This window comes from Ceratotherium simum, chromosome 4 (genome assembly GCF_057802395.1).
Source record: "Ceratotherium simum simum isolate JZ-2026a chromosome 4, ASM5780239v1, whole genome shotgun sequence".
NCBI lineage: Eukaryota > Metazoa > Chordata > Mammalia > Perissodactyla > Rhinocerotidae > Ceratotherium > Ceratotherium simum.
The window spans coordinates 42,697,621-42,718,809 of NC_141903.1; the positions used below are offsets into that span (position 1 = coordinate 42,697,621).

The 21,189-nt window shown below is 42.7% G+C and overlaps 1 protein-coding gene across 2 annotated transcripts in view; it reads right to left on the reverse strand.

The window, feature by feature from the left end:
• Positions 1-21,189, reverse strand: part of SLC22A4 (solute carrier family 22 member 4) — a 56,603-nt gene that overhangs the window by 13,625 nt on the left and 21,789 nt on the right. Inside the window, exons 4-8 of one of the 2 annotated variants that reach the window (XM_004420220.3) lie at positions 13,388-13,559; positions 8,863-8,989; positions 5,467-5,567; positions 3,615-3,829; positions 2,533-2,715 (exon numbers count right to left, since the gene is read on the reverse strand). In XM_004420220.3, coding sequence (XP_004420277.1) covers positions 2,533-2,715; positions 3,615-3,829; positions 5,467-5,567; positions 8,863-8,989; positions 13,388-13,559 — 798 coding nt within the window. The remainder of the gene's footprint in view (positions 1-2,532; positions 2,716-3,614; positions 3,830-5,466; positions 5,568-8,862; positions 8,990-13,387; positions 13,560-21,189) is intronic. The other variant, XM_087429831.1, reaches the window with a different exon arrangement.

Below are 21,189 nucleotides of genomic sequence, written 5' to 3' on the forward strand. Positions count from 1 at the left end.
GCGGGAAATGGGAATCCAATCAGCCAAGCCTCCAGACAAAAATGTCTAGGCAGCCACTTAAAGCCAGTGAAAAGACCCCGCACTCCACCAGGGGCTCCAGAGCCTTGGGTGGGTGGTTACAGGACCTTGTCCCTTTGTGGTCAACAAAATTTGTTACTGCACAAAATTGGAGTTCTCTTGACTGATGCACATTAAAAAACCAATTAATTATGGCATCAGCTTTTGAGAAAAGAAATCAGCTTTATTCTGTGAGATTAATCTGCAGGGATACAGGAGGCATGTGCCCTCAGATCTGTCTCTCTGATTAAGGATTTGGCGTGAAATTTAAGAGGTTAGGGAGAACAGGCTGGCATGTGGAAACACTGGCAGGACAGGTTTTGATTGGTGGGCTTCAAGCATTTATAGTAAGGTTCTAAACACTTATGGTAAGGTTGTAAATATTTATGATGAGGTTCTAAACATTTATGATAAGGTGGGGAAGGAATTTTAACACCAGATCTTCCTGAATGATGGACCCCTCACTTCTGATAAGAATCTGACTTTAGGGGCCCGCCCCATGCCATAGCGGTTAAGTGCGCGCGCTCCGCTGCTAGCGGCCTGGGTTCGGATCCCAGGCGCGCACCGATGCACCGCTTGTCAGGCCATGGTGTGGCGGCGTCCCATATAAAGTGGAGGAAGATAGGCGCAGATGTTAGCCCAGGGCCAATCTTCCTCAGCAAAAAGAGGAAGACTGACATGGATGTTAGCTCAGGGCTGATGTTCCTCACCAAAAAAAAAAAGAGTCTGACTTTATGTCTCAGTCCTTTGGCTCCGTAGGGAGGAGAATCTTTAGTTCCATGGTCATTTAAGGTCAAGATTTCTTCTTCTGCACACGCTCTGGCTACATGATTTTGCAAATTTTCTGAAAAATAATTACTCTGTTGATAAGATGGGGTCAGTTGAACTGGTCCTGGAGGGCCCGCCGTTACAACAGGAGAATAATAGATCCTCATCTTGCTTCCCTTCTGCATATGGAGATTACAGAGGAACAATACACCCAAGGATTTTACTTGACAAAGAACATTAATCTTGAAGCTTCTCTGAGGCCTCTGTGTCACTAGTAGGAATAGCTATTGTGGAATAGAAAACTCTGTCTCAGACTCCTCCATTTCTTATGTACCAATGGGCCACTATTAGACCATATGAGGATGGTTTGAAAGTACAGGGAAGAACAAGGGGAAATGACATCACTCTACATTAATAATGGGCTTTCTCCTGTGTTGTTCAGGGCAGCAGTGCAGAGTATGTTTAAGACAGGAAAATTTTTCTCTTTCTCTATAAGGATTTAGAGTGTACCTTTTCTGAGAATTCATATGTCTTTGGGGATATATGTGTATGTATGTGTTTGAACCAGTAGGTAACCAATGGATAACTCAGAAGACTAAGGAAGTGTGTCTACATCTCTCACCAGTAGAGTCCTTAATGAGGATTGGGCTTGGAGTGCCAGATCTTATACCCACTGAACATCCCACTGAAGCCCCTCTGTGATGTTATTCCAGATTGATAAATTTGATTAGATAAAAACTAAAATTTCCTGCATTGCAAAAATATCATAAAGTCACAATGTAAATGATAAACTAGGAAAAATATTTACAACATATATACAGAGGGCTAATTTCTTTCAATTACAAAGAGCTCTCACAAATCAAAAATGAAAAGTTGAATAAACCATTAGAAAGATGGGCAAAAGATATGAACAGTCAGGTCACTGAAAAATAAATAGAATGTCAATAAATATATGAAAAAATGCTCAACCTAATTCATAATTAAAGAAATGGAAATGAAAGCAACAATTATATCCAGTTGTCACATAAGAGATTATCAATGATTAAAAAATCAGATAATCCCCATTGTTGGTGGGGATATAGGGAAACAGGCAGTCTCATATACTGATATCTAGACTGTAAATTTTGCACAGTATTTAGAGTTCAATTTGGCAATATCTATGAAATTTTTAAGTTGCTCCAACAATTTTACTTCTAAGACTCTATCCATGAATCCAAATATACATAAACAAACTAATAAAGGGTGTAGGGAGTAGGAGAATGTTTATTGCAGTGTTATTTGTAATAACAAAAACCTGGGAATGGCTTAAATGTCCATCTGTTGAGCCCAGTTAAATAAATTATGTATGTACATACATTGGAAGACTATACACTAACTAGAAAGAAGGTAAAAGAGCTATATATACCAATATGGAAAGCTATTCTGATACAATGTTAAGTTTTTAAAAAGCTGTAAAACAATATATATAATACAATTTTGTTTGTGTGTTTAAGAAAATATATATTTATGTTGTGCAAAATAAAATGTCTGAAGGGCTACTCACCAAACTGTTAATATTAGTTACTTCTAGGGCTGTGATATGGGGAGCCAAGAGAGGAGAGGTGAACATGTACTTTTTCCAGTACTTCCTATGCTGTTTGAATTTTTCACAATGAAAAGCTATTACTTATATTTAAAAAAAGAACAAACTGATAAAATGCATCTCACCGAGGTAAACAAAGTAGGGAGCAATGATGCTGCCCACTCTGGAGGCCATGGATGTGACCCCCACAGCCATGTTCCTAACGAGTGTTGGGTAGAGCTCTGCAGTGAAGACATACAGCATGGAGAAAGCAGAGGTGATCCCGAATTTTCCTAACATCACCAGACCAATGGACAAGAAGTTGTAATCTGGAAAAGAGACCCAGTGTAAACTCAGGTGCTTCGAGAAGTGATACTTTCATAACTCAGTTGCTTTTAGTGTCCTTTTTGCTTGTAAGGGAATGTTTTTATAATATAAAGATATTCCCCAACTAACACTTTCTCTTCAAATGCCGTAAAAATCGGAGATGGACAAAGATGGAGAGTGAGGGGTTGCTTTGTGCTTTGCTCTACTGTTATTCTAGATCATTGATGCACCCAGTGACCTTTGTCCATTTTTACTTGTTACAACAATTTCCTGGTAAGTTGTTAGCATGTTAATACAGTTAAGGTTAATCTTCAAAGAGAAGGATCAATCCTTTCTATCCTGTTTACTATTATTAAGAAATTATATTTCTATGTATAATACTACATCTCAACAATCTATTGAATTAACATTTTAATAATATGAGAAAATTAGACATAAGGGGAAAAGGGAAGCATTTGTCCCTTTGTGTGCTTTTTATTGACTTAAACATTACAGACCATAAAAATCACTGACTTTATACTGGAACTGGCATGTACTACCAACTCTAATACTTGAATATATACCTCAGGGAAAAGGTTTGAAAGTAGCAAGAAATGGGAATCAGGGTTGTGACTGAAAGAAAGAGGTTTAAGGGTTTAGGTGAATATTTCTACAAAGGGGATGACTGAGAGCATGACTCTTCCTCTTCAGGTAGTGATTTCCTATTCTCCAAGGCCGACTCTTCTGTTTGAAGGGAGTTGTTCTGAACACAGGAAACTACATAGTTAGCTATCATTTGTCTAACTGACTTATGAATGGCTTATGATGTAAAGGCCACATAAACAGGGAGCATGACTAATAATTAGCCTAGTCAAGATGTGAATCTTTCCTGGTAAGCTGTTAATGTTGGTTTACTTCTTACCTGCAGGCACCACTTGAAATAAGAGAAGCACACCTCCTCCCAAGAACAGTACTCCAGCTATGATAAAACGCCTGGGCAGGGTTCGCAGGAGCAGCCAGGCTGTAATGTAAGCTGGAACTTCAATCAGGGCAGAGAGGAAACAGTTCAGGTAGGCATCTCCATGTAAATTAGGAGTGTTGAGAGATAGAGCAAAGTAACCCACTGAGGTTAGCATCCTGAAAAACAAAAGAAAAAAAAAGGAATGACAGAAGGATGGCCTGAATCACTCTAAAATTTCATGATGGTCAAGAAATTGTCTAGATCTTGCTGTCCTACAAGTAGCCACTAGCCACACACGGCTACTTAAAAGTAAATAAATTAAAATTAAATAAAATTAAAAATTCAGTTGCTCAGTTGCACTAGCCACCCTTCAATTGCTTAATAGCCATATGTGCCTAGTGGCTACTATAACGGACAACACAGATATAAAACATTTTCATCACTGCAGAAAGTTTTATTGGAGAGCACTAGTGCAGATATGCCAATATGCAACAATACTTCTCCTAGTCTAGTGAATTTCAAATTTCGATATTTCCTGAACGGTTTGTATGTCCTCATTCCCTTACAGCTATTATTTGAAGAAAGAATGTCAGTCAGTGACCATAAAATCCAGATTTCATTCTTACCAAAAAAAAAAAAAAAGATATATATTTAATACTGTGATCCACTTACAGTAAATTCTAATTGATTTAGTAAAACTCACTTTGGGGAAAAGAATGCAAGTCCTGTAATGCTTCAATGTCTCACAGAGTGCGCACTGCCCATTCTGTCATTACGGTTAACTTCCATGTAAAAGCCTCTCTGTGGAAAAACGAGTGCACTATGCAGACGCCCCTGCGTAGAAATTTGCTTATTATTAACAGGAGTGGAAAGCAGAGGATATCTGAAAAATGTTTTAAGGAACACTGTTGAATCTTTTTATACAGACTCTACTAGATTAGGTAGCACAAGGGCTAATCCAAAACAAAATGAAAAATGAAACTTTATTGCTCTAGGGATCTTAGTGATTTTCACATTTGGTAGTAAGCGCAGCTGACATAAACTGGTGACCGGTTTATTACCGGCTCAGTCGTGCTACTGCTCAAGATTCGTGTGCATCAATGACATGTAAGAACAAAGGAGGTCTACAGCGAGGAAAGCTATGTGCCTAGGACACACTTGCTTAATTCAGAGGCATAAACTCTCTCATTGATTTCTTCTAATTGCAAAACAGGGTGGCCCTAAAAATAGACAAGCTGCAGTCTGAACCTACTAGTTCTGATTATCATTTTTTTTGTGCCACCATCATACAGTAAGCATGTTCCTTTTTTCTTCTTCCTCATTTCCTGGCAGACACATTATTAAACATAGTCTACAAAGTGAATTAATTATTTTTATGCCTTAAAATCACTCGGTAGTTTGCTATTAGCAAGTGTAAAAAGCTTGTCAAAACTCCAATCCAAGCAGTGGGGATTCAGGTTATTCTAACCTCACTGATCAACTGCCAGTACAGCTTCAGGAAGCAGGAGCTGAATCAGCAGCTCGGCTTCAGGCACCAGGGACATCATTAGTCTTAATCTCAATAACTTTAGGACAGGAGAGACTCTTTCTCCATGGGCCACAGTACTGCAGACTTAACTATCGTTCCCATGAGCTTTTTTTCAGTATCCAATTCCATGAGTTGAATTGACGCATTTCCAAATAACTCAGAATTCTGTAATTTTTATTTGTCTCAGGAAGACCCAGGCCTTGCCCTGATGTTCCCTTGAATTAAAGAAAATCAGTTGTATACTTATGTGCTGCATGTCGCATCTCCAGATCACTTATTACTTACCATAGCAGCAAAGACATAATGGTTATTGTGGCAATATTCCGAGTCCTAAACAGGTCCAGAATAAAGACTTTCTGCTGCTTCAGGGATGTTAGCTCCAGTAGCTAAAATAATGCAAATGACCATGAGATTAAGAGATAGTGAGGAAGTATCCTCAGCCTTGACAGCATGGGAAAAACTTATGCATGTAACTCTCACTTCACCTTGAATATGTTTAGAAGTCTAGAATTTGCAGGGAATAAGGGCATCTACACATATGATGCTTATTCTAACACTTTAAAATGTTTGTGACTCATTTTAGACAGAGACCTTTTAAATATATAACATTGGCTCCACTGTCTCTTTATATAAAACCTGACTGCTAACATAGCCTTTCCTGACTCATGGTCATCACTATGGGTGACCTTAATCACACTGAGCTATGATCCTTCGGGCCTGTTGAGTGGGTAGGGCCATATACCCCCAAACTGCCTTGAGGTCCATGTCTGCTTTTTATACTTTTCTTGTTGTTGTCTCAGTGTCAGAACAGACTTGGGTTAACTGGGGGACCTAGGGCAAGTTGCTATTTATCCTCTCTGAGGCTTAGTTTACTTCTCTGTAAAACAGGTACAATAACTGGGAGTTGCAAAGATTAAATGAGATCATATATATAAAGCTTAGCATAGTACTTGAACCATGGTAAATGCACAATGCATTTTAACTATTATTATTATCCCTGCACCATTGAGGAGGAGCCACCAGCTGTCAGGGGTTAGTGGCAATTTCATACTGCTGTCAATGGGCTTCCCTCCTTTACTTTTAATTTACTGAAGTTAACTTGCCATGCATTAGGAATCTAGATAACCACACTTATTAGAATTGAAACTAGAAAGTTACAAAGCTCTGAGGTGAGGAATCTCTTTGGGATCAAGTACAAGGACTTTGTGGCCCTACAGTGTGTGTGCAATAAGAGGCTGAGGAAGCAGATTCTATTATGAAGGAAGTGGGAGTGCCAGACCTGCCTTTGTAGCAGGTGCTCCTCAGATATTAGTATCCTTACTAAGAATAATCAGACACCTCCTCACGCAGCTCACAGCCATACTACCTTTTTTCTTCTACACTATTTGGACTGTACAGCTCTAAAACATGCCCCGATCTCTATAACTCTATTATTATGACAAAGCAAAGCCCCGGCATAAACTAGTGGGAACTAGATATCCTCCTGGAGGGTCTGGGAGTGGTGCCATGCACAGACAGGACCTGCGGATCGGGCCTGTGCTAACACTTGGTGCTTCCACAGGGCCCTCGTGAACATGCAGATTGCCAGGTCCCACCCTGGGCTCGCTTACTCTGAATCTTTCCTGGGGCCCAGTGACCTGGGAGTCTGTATTTTTAAAGCTCCTTGGATGACTGTGATAAGCAGCCAGGTTTGGAAACCTGAGGACAAGAATATTCTTGTATAGTGCTTGTCCCTGGCCCATGTGGAACTGCCAAAATGTCTTTGGACCAGGTACCACAAGCAGGTTGAAGGTGCTTCAGAAGGGAAGCCAGAGAAGCCCAAGACCAGTTTCCAAGATGATACTACTCTATATTTTTTCCTGTCCACGTTAATGCCACTGCCCAAACATGAGGTAAGAAAGCGCAGTTGTTAAGAGCATGCACTTTGGCACCAGAGAGACCTAGTGACACTTTTAGTTGTGTGATCCTGGGCAAATGACTTAACTTCTCTGTACCTCAGTTTCCTCTCCTGAAAAATGGGCCTACCGTAGTACCTACTAGCTAAGGCTAGCATGAGCATCAAGTGAGCTGAACGCTGTGGCTGGCATCTGGTAGGCTCTCCATTATCATTCTCAGCAGGCTGCATTTGCTGACACAGGACTCTGCAGATCCTCACAAAGAGGACCCTATTTGAGAGGTGAGCAGGGGAGATGACTGGGCCTTGGGAAAGAAGGAGCTCCCTTTCCCTCGGCGGGCTTGTCCAGGACAGGCTCCATGTGCTCATGGCAGGAAGGAACAAGGTGCTGTCAGAAGCATGTGTTTTGACACTGGACTTCATTCTTATTTGTCCATATCAATATATCTCTGATATGTTTTATGATTTCTTTCATCCACGTAGGTCTAATCTCTGCTAGAAGGCTGTAAATTCCTCAAAGATAGGAATCAGACCACATATCCAATAAATATCAATAAACATCCAGAAAAGCCCCAAAATGCAGAAGTGTTAGATACTCCCAATGTTATTTTTGCATTCAGTTAAATTGACTAAGGCTGGGAATGGAATTCTTGATCTGAAGAGTAAAAGATTAAGAGATGTTTGTCCTGGCAGCCCTCTGAGAGCTTGGCTTCACAGCCACTGTAATTAATCCTCCAGCCATCGTCATAGTTTCTGCTTCTGTCAAAGGTCCCAGAGGCCAGGGATGGCGGAAGCCCTGGGGGTGGAGCACTGGCATACCCACCACCCTCCACACAGCCCTGCCTTCTAGGGTAGCCAGTAGTGCAGACTTGAGTGTGGGCTATGCATACTGTCGCTGCAGCCACGCTAGTCTTCTTGGGGTGTCCTGAGCAGTCCCCTACCCTTCTCCTAGCCAGGAATGCCCTACCCCAGGCTCCCCACTTATTGAAGTGTCCTCCCTGGTTTGGACCCACCTCTTCAGCCCCAAGTCACTTTGCTCTCTTTCTCTGCTGACCCACAGTGTCCACTCCTTGGGTACATAGCTATTTCCTTTCTCAAGTTATCATTTATCTTTCATCGAATCCTCTTGACACTCTTAGTTACATTCTATGCTCCTTAAGCATAGGAACTGTGTCTAGTTTTTCCTGTTTTCTCCGGGAGCCGGCAAAGGGCATTGCCGAGAACACCACAAGTCCTCATGACTTTAAGGAAGTGCGGCTGCTCCACAGAACATCAGCTTTTCCTTGTGCCTCCAGGGGTGAATCCTCCAGCCTGTGCTCTCAGGTCTTAAGCTTCTAGACACAACATAGCAAGACTAAAGACATGTACAGCTTCCTCAGCAGGCTTTGGTAAGATTCAAGGTACAGTGGGGGAACTCATGGTTGGAATACCTTTCAAACACATTTTTTCCACTTAATTTGGACATTCGAAAACCACCAGTAGGTAGCTGCGTCAATGGTATGGAGCAATACCGATAAAGAGTTGGAGATAAACTTGCAAAAGGGAAGGGAACTAATATTTAATCAACACTTGCTCTATGCTAAGCAGTTTACATATATTATTTCACTTAATTCATACACAGCCCTTTGAGGTAGGTTTTGTCTCAGAACTTAATCATCATTGTGTCTCTAAGGCTTTGTACAGAGCCTGGTACAGAGTGGGCACTCAAAACATACTGAATTAAATTAAATGCCAGAAAATCAAGACTGCATAGCTGATCCCAAGAGGAGACATCCACAAATGCTTACCTCCACAGGATCAAAAACCACCCCTGGGGCCGCTACGTTGTTTATTTTTGCAGCTTTTTGGATGATATCTTCAGCCTCTCTAAATCTTCTCTGGGATATCAGCCACCGGGGAGATTCAGGAATAAACCTAGAATTCATTTTTAATGGTTTATAATTTTTCACAATAGCAGTATTTGATACTATTAACTGTAAGTTGCTCCCAAATAATTTTTATTTGTAAAATTCTATTTTATCTTTTCAAAGACAATCAGGAGGGAGGTCTCATATGATTTCCATTAATGATAAGAATAAATAAAAACACCTTCAAGTTTCAAAGTTCTGATCAAATCACAAGACCAATCATCAGTTGTACTTGAAGCCAGGACCAGACCAGAAGGGGTAATATTAACCATGGATGTGTTTACCAGGGCAGCTGGAGACCATCCAAAACTTAATAGCCAGTGTGGCTCATAAAAGAAACACAGGCTAGTTTCTTTTCAAAGTGTCCATCCCTAGGAGGATTCCTGGTGCCTCAGCTGGTGATGCTCACAAATTTATTGGGTAAAGGATGGCCAGGGCATCTGTGCTCCTCGGGATTTTCTTGTAGACAGAGGAGAAGGTGAGTGCACTGACACCCTCCTGTGGGCTATCTCTGTCAGTTTCAACAGACTCCCAAGTCAGTGAGTACTCAAAACAGTTTTTGGGAGACGGCCAACACTGTCTTTTTTTTTTTTTTTTTTAATGTCTAGAAACTTAATTTTTGTGTGTGTGTGTGTGAGGAAGATCAGCCCTGAGCTAACATCCATGCTAATTCTCCTCTTTTTGCTGAGGAAGACCGCCTCTGAGCTAATATCTATTGCCAATCCTCCTCCTTTTTCTCCCCAAAGCCCCAGTAGATAGTTGTATGTCATAGTTGCACATCCTTCTAGTTGCTGTATGTGGTACGTGGCCTCAGCATGGCCGGAGAAGCAGTGTGTCGGTGCGCGCCCGGGATCCAAACCCAGGCCGCCAGTAGCAGAGCGTGCGCACTTAACCGCCAAGCCATGGGGCCGGCCCCTTAATTTTTTAAAAATATGTTTATTTAGAAAATATATCTTCACTTCACTTGGCTTTCATTTTCTTTCTTTTTTTTTTTTTTTTGTTGGTGAGAAAGATTGTCCCTGAGCTAACATCTGTGCCAATCTTCCTCTATTTTGTGTGTGGGATGCCACCACAGCATGGCTTGATGAGCGGTGTGTAGGTCCGTGCCCGGGATCCAAACCCGCTAACCTCGGGCTGCTGAAGCAGAGCACACGAACTTAACCACTACGCCACAGAGCCACCCCCTTAATTTTTTTTTATTACATAATCTATTCACATTTTTAACTGATGCTCAAACACAGTTGACTTCTAGTCATTCCTAATTTTTCTATTTTTTCTACTTATTTTTATTATACCTATATTTATTTATATTTTCTATTCCTTCCTAATTTTTATTTCTCAGAATCTCTTAGCCATTCTTCTGCCAGCTCTTGTTTTCCTTACTTATTTATCAGTACTTAGTTATCCTAGAAAATAAATGACATGTAGAAGATACAGAGACCTCCTAAAATTAAAGTGCCCCTCCAAAGCCTCAATAGGAATTATCTTAGAGCAAAACACAAAGAAATCAAATGGCCAACCCCAGCTCACCTCCCCAGTTTACTAGCACATGGGTTGAAAAATGAACCCAGTTTGCATTTTTGGGAATATGCCCTTATTTGGTCCCTGTGGCAACTGTGATGACGTCAGGTCACTGACCTCCAGTAATTAGAGCTGTGCTGTCCACCAGAACTTTCTGCAGTGTTCTGTATCTGTGCTGTTCAATACAGTAGCCATCAACCACATGTGGCTACTATGGTTAGTGTGACTAATGTGACTGAGGAAATTTATTAACTATTAATTAATTTTAATTTAAATAGCTGCATGTGGCTAGTGGCTACTGTATTAGTGCAGATTAGAGGTCTTACTACACAGCCACTGTATACTTCATGGGCACTCCTACTTCTGAGCAGTATCTTTCCCCAACTAGGTTGTTCTTAGCAGGCTCTGAGGGCCATCATTGGCCTCAGGTTCCTTAGCTGGATACTGCAGTGCTTTCCCCATGTTGCATCTATGGGCTCCTTCCCCACCCCCTAGACATGTACTCCATTCATACTTGTGATCAATTACTGCCAAGCTTTTTAAAGAGAACTTGGAACATAAGAAATCCCCAAACCACTAGCAGTGGCTCTGAGTAGGTTCCCCTCCCAGTTCCAGCCCACTGTACTCAGGGCTGCTGCAGTCTCTACTTTTGAATTGCCATGGTTTTTTGGTGCATGAAGAATCAAGTCTAGCTGATCATTTCAAAAGTTAGTGGAATGCCAAATGAGATTGTACACTAGAGCCTCTCTGTAGATTTCATGCAAATTGAACAGGCGAAGGATGTTGCCAGAGAATCTGTATCACATACTGAGCAGGCAGCAGGGAGTACAGCAGCCTGAAGCATTCCCCACCTCATCCCAGCCCACCAGGACTGATCAGCATTGCTTCAGGAAATCCCATCCTCAAGGACAAGATGGTCAAAAGAAAAGCTATTTTGTTTTTATGGGAAAATGATAAGATTGTTGTTGTTAAACTTTCAGGACAAGCTCTCAGCTTGTTAGTGCTGGCCCTGGACTGCCCTCCATCTGGGGCAGTCCTATCCCTGGTACGGTGTGCCCACAGCCAGGAGCATTCACAGACCAGCCTGTGGGCAACAGAAGAAAGAATTCTCCTTAGGGCAAGAGTGAGGCAGCTCCTCATGGGATGGGCCTTCTCTGCTGGAAACTCAAGAGGCTGCCTATCAGAGCTGTTCCTTGTTGTGATATTTGGTCCTGAGACAGAGATCCAAGCCCCACAAATTAAAATCCCCACTAATCTCTTATGGTCAATCAGTGCCCTTCCATTTTTATTCTCTCTCTCTCTCTGATAGAATGATACAGTAATAAGTCGATTATAACTTATTTTAAAAGTACTGGTGTCTCATGCCAAAATGACTAGAGCCAGGGAACACAGATTATCAGAATCATTCATCTGAAGAGGCAGAAAATAAACTTTGAATCATCTTATCTTGTGTCTTGAGAGAACCTCTGGCCACCAACATCTTTTACAATAAATTCAGTTAGCAGGGGATTGTGGAGAGAGGGATAGAGGGTGTGATGATGATAATGACGACAACTCTCATTCCAGAAACTTGCCCTGCTCTTGTAAATCTGGAGTGCTTTCCTTAGAGGCAGGGCTGTGTAGATAATGGCCTGCCCTTACTTACCAGAAGCTTTCCTGACCCTCAGACTGGGTTCCAGAGGAAACCTCCAAGTCAGAATAGTATCTAACCTTAAACACACTGTCTCTCAAATTCCAAGGAAGTAAGAAAAAAAAGTCCTCTCTCCCCCCATGCATAGCCATGCTCAGAATTTACACTGGTAAACCATAGCAGTCTTAGAGGTCATAAAAAGACAGTAGCTTGGAGGGTCCAATCTGAGCCATCTGTTCCAATGAGGCCAAGATGTGCTACCTGTCAGCCTTTCCGGCTGTCTAACAGTTGCAGCAAGATGAAGGACCATCTAGGCAACTTCCTAGGCAGTGTCCAAAGGACAGGGTAGCCATGAGGGCTAGTCTAAACTGTGAGTTCCAAAAAATGATCAAAGAAACTTCCATTGTGTGTAAGCAGGTAGAGATCAGCAGTTCAGTAAAACCAGTCACTGCTAGCAGATTTGATTTTGATATCATGTAACCAAACCAAGAAGAATTAATGAGAAAGAGACAGAGCCAGGCCTGACAGTGGAAGAAATCTCCCTTACCCTTGCTTAAATATGAAAAACCAAAGACATGGGAAATCCCAAATAGAGGGCATGGCTGAGACTTAATTCTGTTATTCTTAATCTCTTCTCTCACCTGAAATCTCCCACGTAATCATGTTGGGTGAAACTGGGGCCAGTATCTCCAGGGTATCTAATGGGGCCAGTATCTTTGTTCCCCTTCTGATGTATCAAAATTGGGTTGGAGGGTTGTGGGAGGAGAGAGGAGAACATTTCTCGAACAACTCATTAAACAAAAGTAATTCTTGCACCCTTCCAGACAAAGCAGATACACACGCACACCTTAGGTGCTAATTATCATGTGATGGGGAAGCTTGAGGAAACTACATTAGTTGAATCCATAAGGAGAAAGATTTCCAAGAGAGAGAAAAGTGTCAAAAGAGCAGGCGGTAGAGTTAAAAACAACAAATCCCAATAGTACCATCTCTGCAAACCACCACTACATAAGAGTGAGGAGAACCTAGGCAGGGACTGGATTTCCTGAGAACTGGGCTTTGTGGGACAGTGGAGAATCAAACCCCAGCACACAAGCCCACCCATAGCGCGGCAAACACTCTCTGGGCTTCAAGGCCCCGGGCTCAGCCAGCTCCAGTGAGATCATGCAAGCCACACTGGAGTCAGCGCCAGGCTCTCGGCTCCAGGCATGCTGGCCTGCAGCAGGGGGCTGTCTGGGACCGAGCCACACTCACCACCACAGCGGGAAGCACAGCACCCCCGGCACCGTCAGCGCCAGCAGCAGCATCCGCCAGTCTCTGATGAAGTAAGCAAACAGTGGCAGCACCATGTAGCCAAGTGCAAAAAATGTGCACACTCCTAATGTAGAGAATATAATACGAACTGACTTGCCAAGAATTTCTGTTCCTGTTCAAAACAAGGGAGGAGTGTTAGCATTTTAACTCACTTTAATATTTACTTTTTACATCAATACCTGGTAGTTAGAGTTCAAACATAACCACTTAGAGAAGGGAAAAGGTGTTCGCCTCATGGCCCAGAGCAAGAGTGGTCAGAGTGGAAGAAGGTGGGAAGTGATCCAAGACTTATCACCCAAAACTTATAGAAGGTTGAGTCTTCATGATATTTTAAAGGAGTCTTAGATTTATATTTCCAAAGGCCATCTCATGACATGGAAATATCATGCCCAGCCCCAAGAGGTAATCTCTTCTGAGAATGCCACATTTCCAAAATAAGGGCCCTGGGGTGAGGAGCAGAGAGGGTGTTCCCGGAGAAGATGAGGGCTCGTCCAAGGGGCTATGTGGGATCACGGTGCATTTAGCCTTTCCCACAATTCTCCACTATAAATAAGATTGGCTTCTCAAGAAACAGTGGAGAGTTCACAGTTACTGAGTGGTGTTAGGACACCCTCAGCCACCCTTGGGCCCTAAGAAATGATAAATAGGATCCATCTGGTCTGGAGGAGCACAGAGCAGGCCCGCAGCGCCCAGGGCTGAGTTCCCCCGCAGCCACATTGTGCCCAGAGATCAGCCCCAGGCAGACACAGTCCATTCAGACCAAAGAAAGAAAAGAAGGAGCTGTTCTGCTGGCCTGGCAGGTGGCAGCTCTGGAGCTGGCACACACCCAAGGAACTCCACAGAGCTTTCCTAGAACACCATAAAAGCCCAAGACTGGGCCCTGTTTTGGGAAGGACACGCAGGTGGCTGTAGGCTCCTGCCCTGTTCAGAACCACAGTGCATCACTTGGCATCAGTTCTTCCAAGGACGTTGCTTGCCCCTTGGAGCTCTTGGTTTCAGATGGGGGAGTCCAAGAACAAGCTCCTTCTGTTATCACAGGACTCCTGGCCCTTTCCAGAGTCCACTCTTGGTCCTCTGCCCCAGGGGTGGAGATCTGGCCAATGGCAACAGCTCTGCCTTTTGTTTGAGATCTGCCCACTACAGAGAGGTAGCTCAGAAAATACAAAACAGACCATTTAAAGGTTGTTTAGACTTGGCTTTCAAGGAGATTTTCTCAATTGTGTGTAAGTGCTCTGAGCACAGGCTAAGGAATTAAGGGCTAATTCCAGAGAAACAATAAAATCACTACTTTGGCTGGTTTCCCATTCTTACCAGCTACCTGTTCCTATCCCCATCCACTTCTTCACTTAGCATAACTGAGAGATGTGCCTCAGTGGTTCCCTCTTAAACAGTCATTTCTAAAAGCCAGACTAATAGAAATGACCAGTACTGTGTGCCTCTCGCATCCCAGCCTTCAGACAATAACCCTAACCACCCAAGGCATTTCTCAGCCTCTAAACTCATTTCTAAGGATAGGGCCTGACTTTTTTGAGGATCATGAAGTGTTATTTCCAGATCTTTTCTTACCTCATTAATGACCTTCCTACCACTCCATAGGAAGACTCACCATGCCATGGTTTCTAAACACTTTGGCTGTGATTATCATGAAATGGGAATGAATAGGGGGTGCTTTATTCCTAAGCAGAGATTCAGAAGTGAAGCAGCAGAGGATTGGATTGTGGAAAAGAGAAAGTACACAGGACCAAGGAAGAATCTTGTAGAATCATGAGGCCAAGGGAGCTCCCTCATACTTCCATGACCCTGATAAGAGAAGAGAGAGAAGTTACACCACCGGATTCCTGGAAAATCTCCCTCTCTGAGCTTGGGTCTTAGACCAAAACAGAGTTGTTATAACTTTGCAGAGTACCCATGGGGGTGAAGGGGTTCAGAACAGGCCTCCCCAGGATGTGCTACTTTGGCATGTGGAATATTTTGAGCTAAAGACAATTGAGACCCTGCAGGCTCAAGAGAAACTTTTACTTCTCCCTTAAAGAATTTAAATTGGGGGTTCTGCCCATAATAAGAGTTATTACCAGAAATAAATTTTTATGAGCTACCTGTATGGCAGGGCAAATGTCTAATTACTGAATATCTGCTTTTCTTATTGTCCTGTGAATTACCCTCCTCCCCTCTGAAGCCTTAGGCCTCTATATTATTCCTTAGCTCAAGATGGTATATATACCTCATTTTACCTTTTTGTCTCTGAACTTCTCATGTATGTGGAGTTCCTGTATGTATGCAATTAAATTTGCTTTTCTTCTATTAATCTGTGTCAATTTTTAATTCTTAGACCAACCAGAAGAACCTAGAAGGTAGAGGAAGATTTCTTCCTCCTCCATAGTTGGCATAGTCAGCAGGATAAACTTCCCTAGCTGGACTCTGCTCCCTCCAAGGCTGCTGCAGCTGAGAGATCCTGGGACATCTCACAAGCACCAGCAGAAAGTAAGAGTTCTTGCCCCATCAGACTCCTGGATCTCTGCCTACTGCAGAGTCTATTGGAAGAGAGAGTAGTAAGAGTCTTTTTTTCTCTTTCCTAAATTTAGATTAGCAGAAGAAAATATTTGTGAAACTAGTTTCTTGAACTTAAGCAACTCTGGGGAATTTGGTAGAGTTTTCTTGGCTTTATTGATCCATTTCCTCCCAGAGATGGTTACTGTTTTTATTCCATTGTGTCATTTGTCATAAAAAGGAAATTCCATAGGCAAAGTTGGCTCACAGCTATTGCCGTATGGAAGGGTTTCCCTGTTTGAGCAAGCTCATGGTATAAGGTTTTTCCTTCCATCTTGTTATATGTCCTGAGAGCTTGGCTTCTTGACCAGTGAGAAAATTCTCTGGGCTCCACCAGTCCAGAAGGTGCATTTACCAGGGTGCATCTGGTGGCCAGTGGAATAGATTAGGGTTCTGAGTCTCTCTGTCTGGCCATGCCCACTATAGGAAAAACTATTTCTGTCCCCAGAAGACTCAGAACTCCTTCCTCTGGTCCTTTGAACACCTGCAGCTGGACTTCATTCAATTGCTGCTTAGGGTGCGTTATCAATATGTTCTTGTTATTGTATGTATGGTTTCTGGAAGGGTTAAAGCCCTCCTTTGCCACAAAGCTATGTCCTCACAGCAAAGAAAATAGTTAGAAAATGTGTTTCCCACTTGGGGGTATACCTTCCACAATCTCCAATGATCAAGGCACCCACTTCACTGGGAAAATCATATGAGCCTTAACGAAAACCTTGCACACTTATTGGAATGATCACTGTTCCTATCACCCTCAATCATCAAACAAAGTAGAGAGAACTAATGGAAAAACTGGATTCAAGCAGAACAAGATAATTACATAGGACTGAATGATAAATATGATTATAATTTTTATGACTTTTTGTCTGAAATATCATTGTTTTTTTAATTCTTTGTTTTCCATATATAAGGAATTTTTTTTCTCCTAAGCTAACTATGACTACAGCAATTGGTAAATTACACCTTTATAAGCAGAATTGAAATACTTACCTTTTTCTCCCTACCTGAGCCCTCCAGAATTCAGAAATTTAGTGAGTATTCTTATTTTCATGGCAATATAGTTATTTGCACAAGTTCAATAAGAATCTGTTCTCCTTATAATGGGACACAATTGGAAACTGGTTATATTACCAAGGCTTTGACTGGAACGTCATATTTAAGAAAGAATGTGCATAGACTCAGATATGATCAGACAGCTTTAAGGAACCAAGATTGACTTTATAGAGCCAATAAAGCCACTTGGAAATATCAGCATGGTACCTTGCTTATAGGGTTCCCAGCAGCCTTACCAGGTGAGTAAGGAAGGTCACTCTCTGGCAAGTGCAGGAACCTCAGGATATCTTAGGAATGTCGAGAAGAGAGAAATTCACCAAAATCTATAGGTATTGCAGTTGAATCTGATGGCAAGACCTTGTCTTGGTTTCCTGGCCTCAAGAAGCCTTTAAAAGTTCAGTGTGGGGGCCAGCCCCGTGGCATAGCAGTTAAGTGTGTGTGCTACGCTGCTGGCGGCCTGGGTTCGGATCCTGGGTGCACACCGAGGCACCGCTTGTCAGGCCATGCTGTGGTGGCATCCCATATAAAGTGGAGGAAGACGGGCACAGATGTTAGCCCAGGGCCAGTCTTCCTCAGCAAAAAAAAAAAAAAAAAAAAAATTTCAGTGTGGAGATTCCTTATGAAAGTTTCCAGCAAGGCAGATTCAAAAGAGTCTATATGATCAATTACTATTCTTGCTGCACTTATAAAAATAACAGGCCAAGTTTCTTGAAACTAGACTTATTTTACAAATAAATTAGTTTTATTTTGATTATCTTTGATAGAAATGGGGTGATTTTAGAGAAAAAAATTATGTTTCAATAGAAACTAGAATACAACTTGTAGATATTAGATTCTAGTGCTATTCATTGTCTTTTAAGGTATTGTTTACTACCAGGAAACTGGATCGGATCCTGAATTCTTCTAGTTTGCTCCAATATCTGGCTACAGCCCTCCAAACTAATGTATCCAATTTTCTCCCACATTTTGGCTTAGAATCACTGAAAACTAAAACTGCCCTTTTTTCCCCTGAATCCCTGCAAACTTAAGTTGAACAACTTGATATAAATTTCATAGAAATCACCACAACAGCTTACATATGGACCATCTTTATACCTCTTGCTGTATGGACCACTCAGAAAGATCATAAGAGACATTCAAACTGCAAACTAGGAAAATCTGTCAGGTTGTCACTGCCTGCTCTCACTCCATCTGAAAATACCTCGAGCTGAACATCTAAAAATCTCAACTGACTGCCTGATTCAGAACTCAGAAACTGGGATTATAGTCTGCTCCAATAATTAACCATTGTTTTTCTTTCCTTTCCATAGAAATGCCTCTTATTAAATACCTGATTGCTTGCACCATGGGCCTAACATTAGGAGCCCACCTGTATCACTGCCTCCTGAAACTGGACACAACTGTTTACTTGGACTGACCTATTCTCTAAACTGAGAGACTAGTTCAATGAGAGGGAGCAATCAACCAACTCAATTTCTGGAATGCAAAACTTCTCATGAAATTTCAGTTTTCCCTATGACAGGGCAAACCTCTAATTACTGAATATCTGCTTTTCTTTTCTTCTTTTTTTTTTTTGTGAGGGAGATCAGCCCTGAGCTAACATCTGTGCTAATCCTCCCCTTTATGCTGAGGAAGATCGGCTCTAAGCTAACATCTATTGCCAATCCTCCTCCTTTTATTCTTCCCCAAAGCCCCAGTAGATAGTTGTATGTCACAGTTGCACATCCTTCTAGTTGCTGTATGTGGGACGTGGCCTCAGTATGGCTGGAGAAGCAGTGCGTTGGTGCACACCCGGGATCCGAACCTGGGCCGCCAGTAGCGGAGCGCGCACACTTAACCGCTAAGCCACCGGGCCGGCCGGATGTGCTTTTTTTATCGTCCTGTGAATTACCCTTCTTCCCTCTGAAGCCTCAGGCCCCTATCCCATTCTTTAGCTCAAGATGGCGTATACACCTCATTTTACCTTTTTGTCTCTGACCCTCTCGTGTATGTGGGGTTCCCGTAAGTATGCAATTAAATTTGATTTTCTTCTATTAATCTGTGTCAATTTAATTCTTAAACCAACCAGAAGAACCTAGAAGGGTAGGGGAAAATTTCTTCCTCCGCTACAGAGGACAGAAACTTTGTTAATCTACCTCTCTGCCTTTCTGTGGAGCAACATAGATGGCAAGAACCTGAATAGTTCCTTGTTAGCATGACTTCCTGTTCTCTGACTTTTAAATAATCATCCTTCCTTAAACATTATCATCATCATCATCAACTTCATAGCTAGCATTTTTTTTGAGTAGGCACTTTGAGCCAGGTTCCAGACTGTTTACATACATTATCTCTTGGAATCTTCACAATAATTATATAAGAACTAACATTACTTCTATTTTCTATGAAATTAGCTGAAATGTAAAGAGTTGAAGCAAATTCCCTAAATTCACACATATGTTATAAGTGGGGGCAGCCAGGATTTAAGCCTGATCTGTTTGACCTATGGCTGCGTCTAGAAAAAGATCACCTTGGGGCAAAGACTTGGCCCTATCAAGCAGTCCTTCAACTGAGATTCTAGCGGAGACATGCGTGGGAGATAGATGAGGCCACACCTCCCTCTTAGAAGTGAGGATTTGCATTTTCCCTGCCTGGGCTGGTCTTTGAACCAAGTGGAGGGCAACCAGTCCCCTCTGAGGAACATTAGGAGAGGAGTCCTGATTCCTGTAGACCTTTCATGGTCTGGAGCTGCCATAAACTTTCCATGTGCTCAGCTGGCAGTGAGACAGGTGACAGTGGTGACTTCTGGCTCTGTTGACTGGGGACCCCTGTGCTGCCCTCCTCTACCCCCTAGGTTTTGGCTCCTAGGGCAAACCGCAGTTGGTATTGGTCTGGTTGGGCTTCTGAGTGTCTTTTGGGAGTGAAACTCTGACATCTAAGCCAAACGGACATGTCCTGGCCAGGCATGTGTTCCCACTGCCTGTCATTACCACCTGAATCTGAGCACTCTCTCCAAGAGGGAGTGACGCAGAGAGAGCTAGGCTCACTTCCACATCCATCAGGGCCCTTCTATGGTAGTCAGCCCAGGAACCACTGGATCTATTCCACATGGAGGCAGGACCTGCCCCTCATGAATGACCAACAGAAGACTGCAGCAGACCCCAGCTCAAGAAACAAGACTGTGGGAGGCCAGCCTGGTGGCATAGCGATTAAGTGCGCATGCTCTGCTTTGGCAGCCCGTGGTTCACGGGTTCAGATCCCGGGCACACACCAACGCACCGCTTGTCAAGCCATGTTGTGGCGGCATCCCATATAAAGTAGAGGAAGATGGGCACGGATGTTAGCCCAGGGCCAATCTTCCTCAGGAAAAAGAGGAGGATTGGCAATGGATGTTAGCTCAGGGCTGATCTTCCTCACAAAAAAAAACCCAAGACTGTGGTACAGTTGGCAGGATATACGGTAGGACCCAGGGGACCCTGGGCTGGGAGTGCCCTCCGTCAGGCATGTGCAGAAAGCCTGGGCTCTTTGATGCTAATTTGCTATTACAGTGACTTTGATAAGTCCTATTTCATGGACTTATTATTATGAGGACTGAGATAACGTATATAAAGTGCCTAGGAGAGTATCTGGCATGTAGTAGGTGCTCAGGAATAGTTAATTCCTTTATCCTGGTCACACAGTTGAAATGTGCTAGATGTCGAGGGAATGATGGAAAATACAGTGCCTTTGACCAAGAAACCCAAAGAAAGACAGCAGAACCTCTCTTTGCTCCCTGGAAAATACTCAGAATTCTCTTCAAATTAACAGATGTGTCCCTGCACAGGGCTTCTTCTCTCCCCTCTATAAACCTTCACAGATCATTCTAGTCAAAAGTAACCTTTCCTATCTCTGCATATACCCAGAAAAGTTATCTGCCCCCTCCCCCCTCCCACTTTACCTGTGACCCATGTCTCCAGTAACAACCCCTTGGCTGCCTCTCCCAGCCAGATGTGAGCTCCCTGAGAACAGACAGGAGCGAGACCTTGCTCCTCCCTGGGTCCCCTCAGTTCTTCCCTCACGTGGTGCAGCGCAGACAAGCGGTGCCAGCAAATTTCTGCATCTTTTTTTATGTATTTATACCCTATCTCATCCCTTAAAGATTTTGAGGCAGCTTTATAATTTGAATA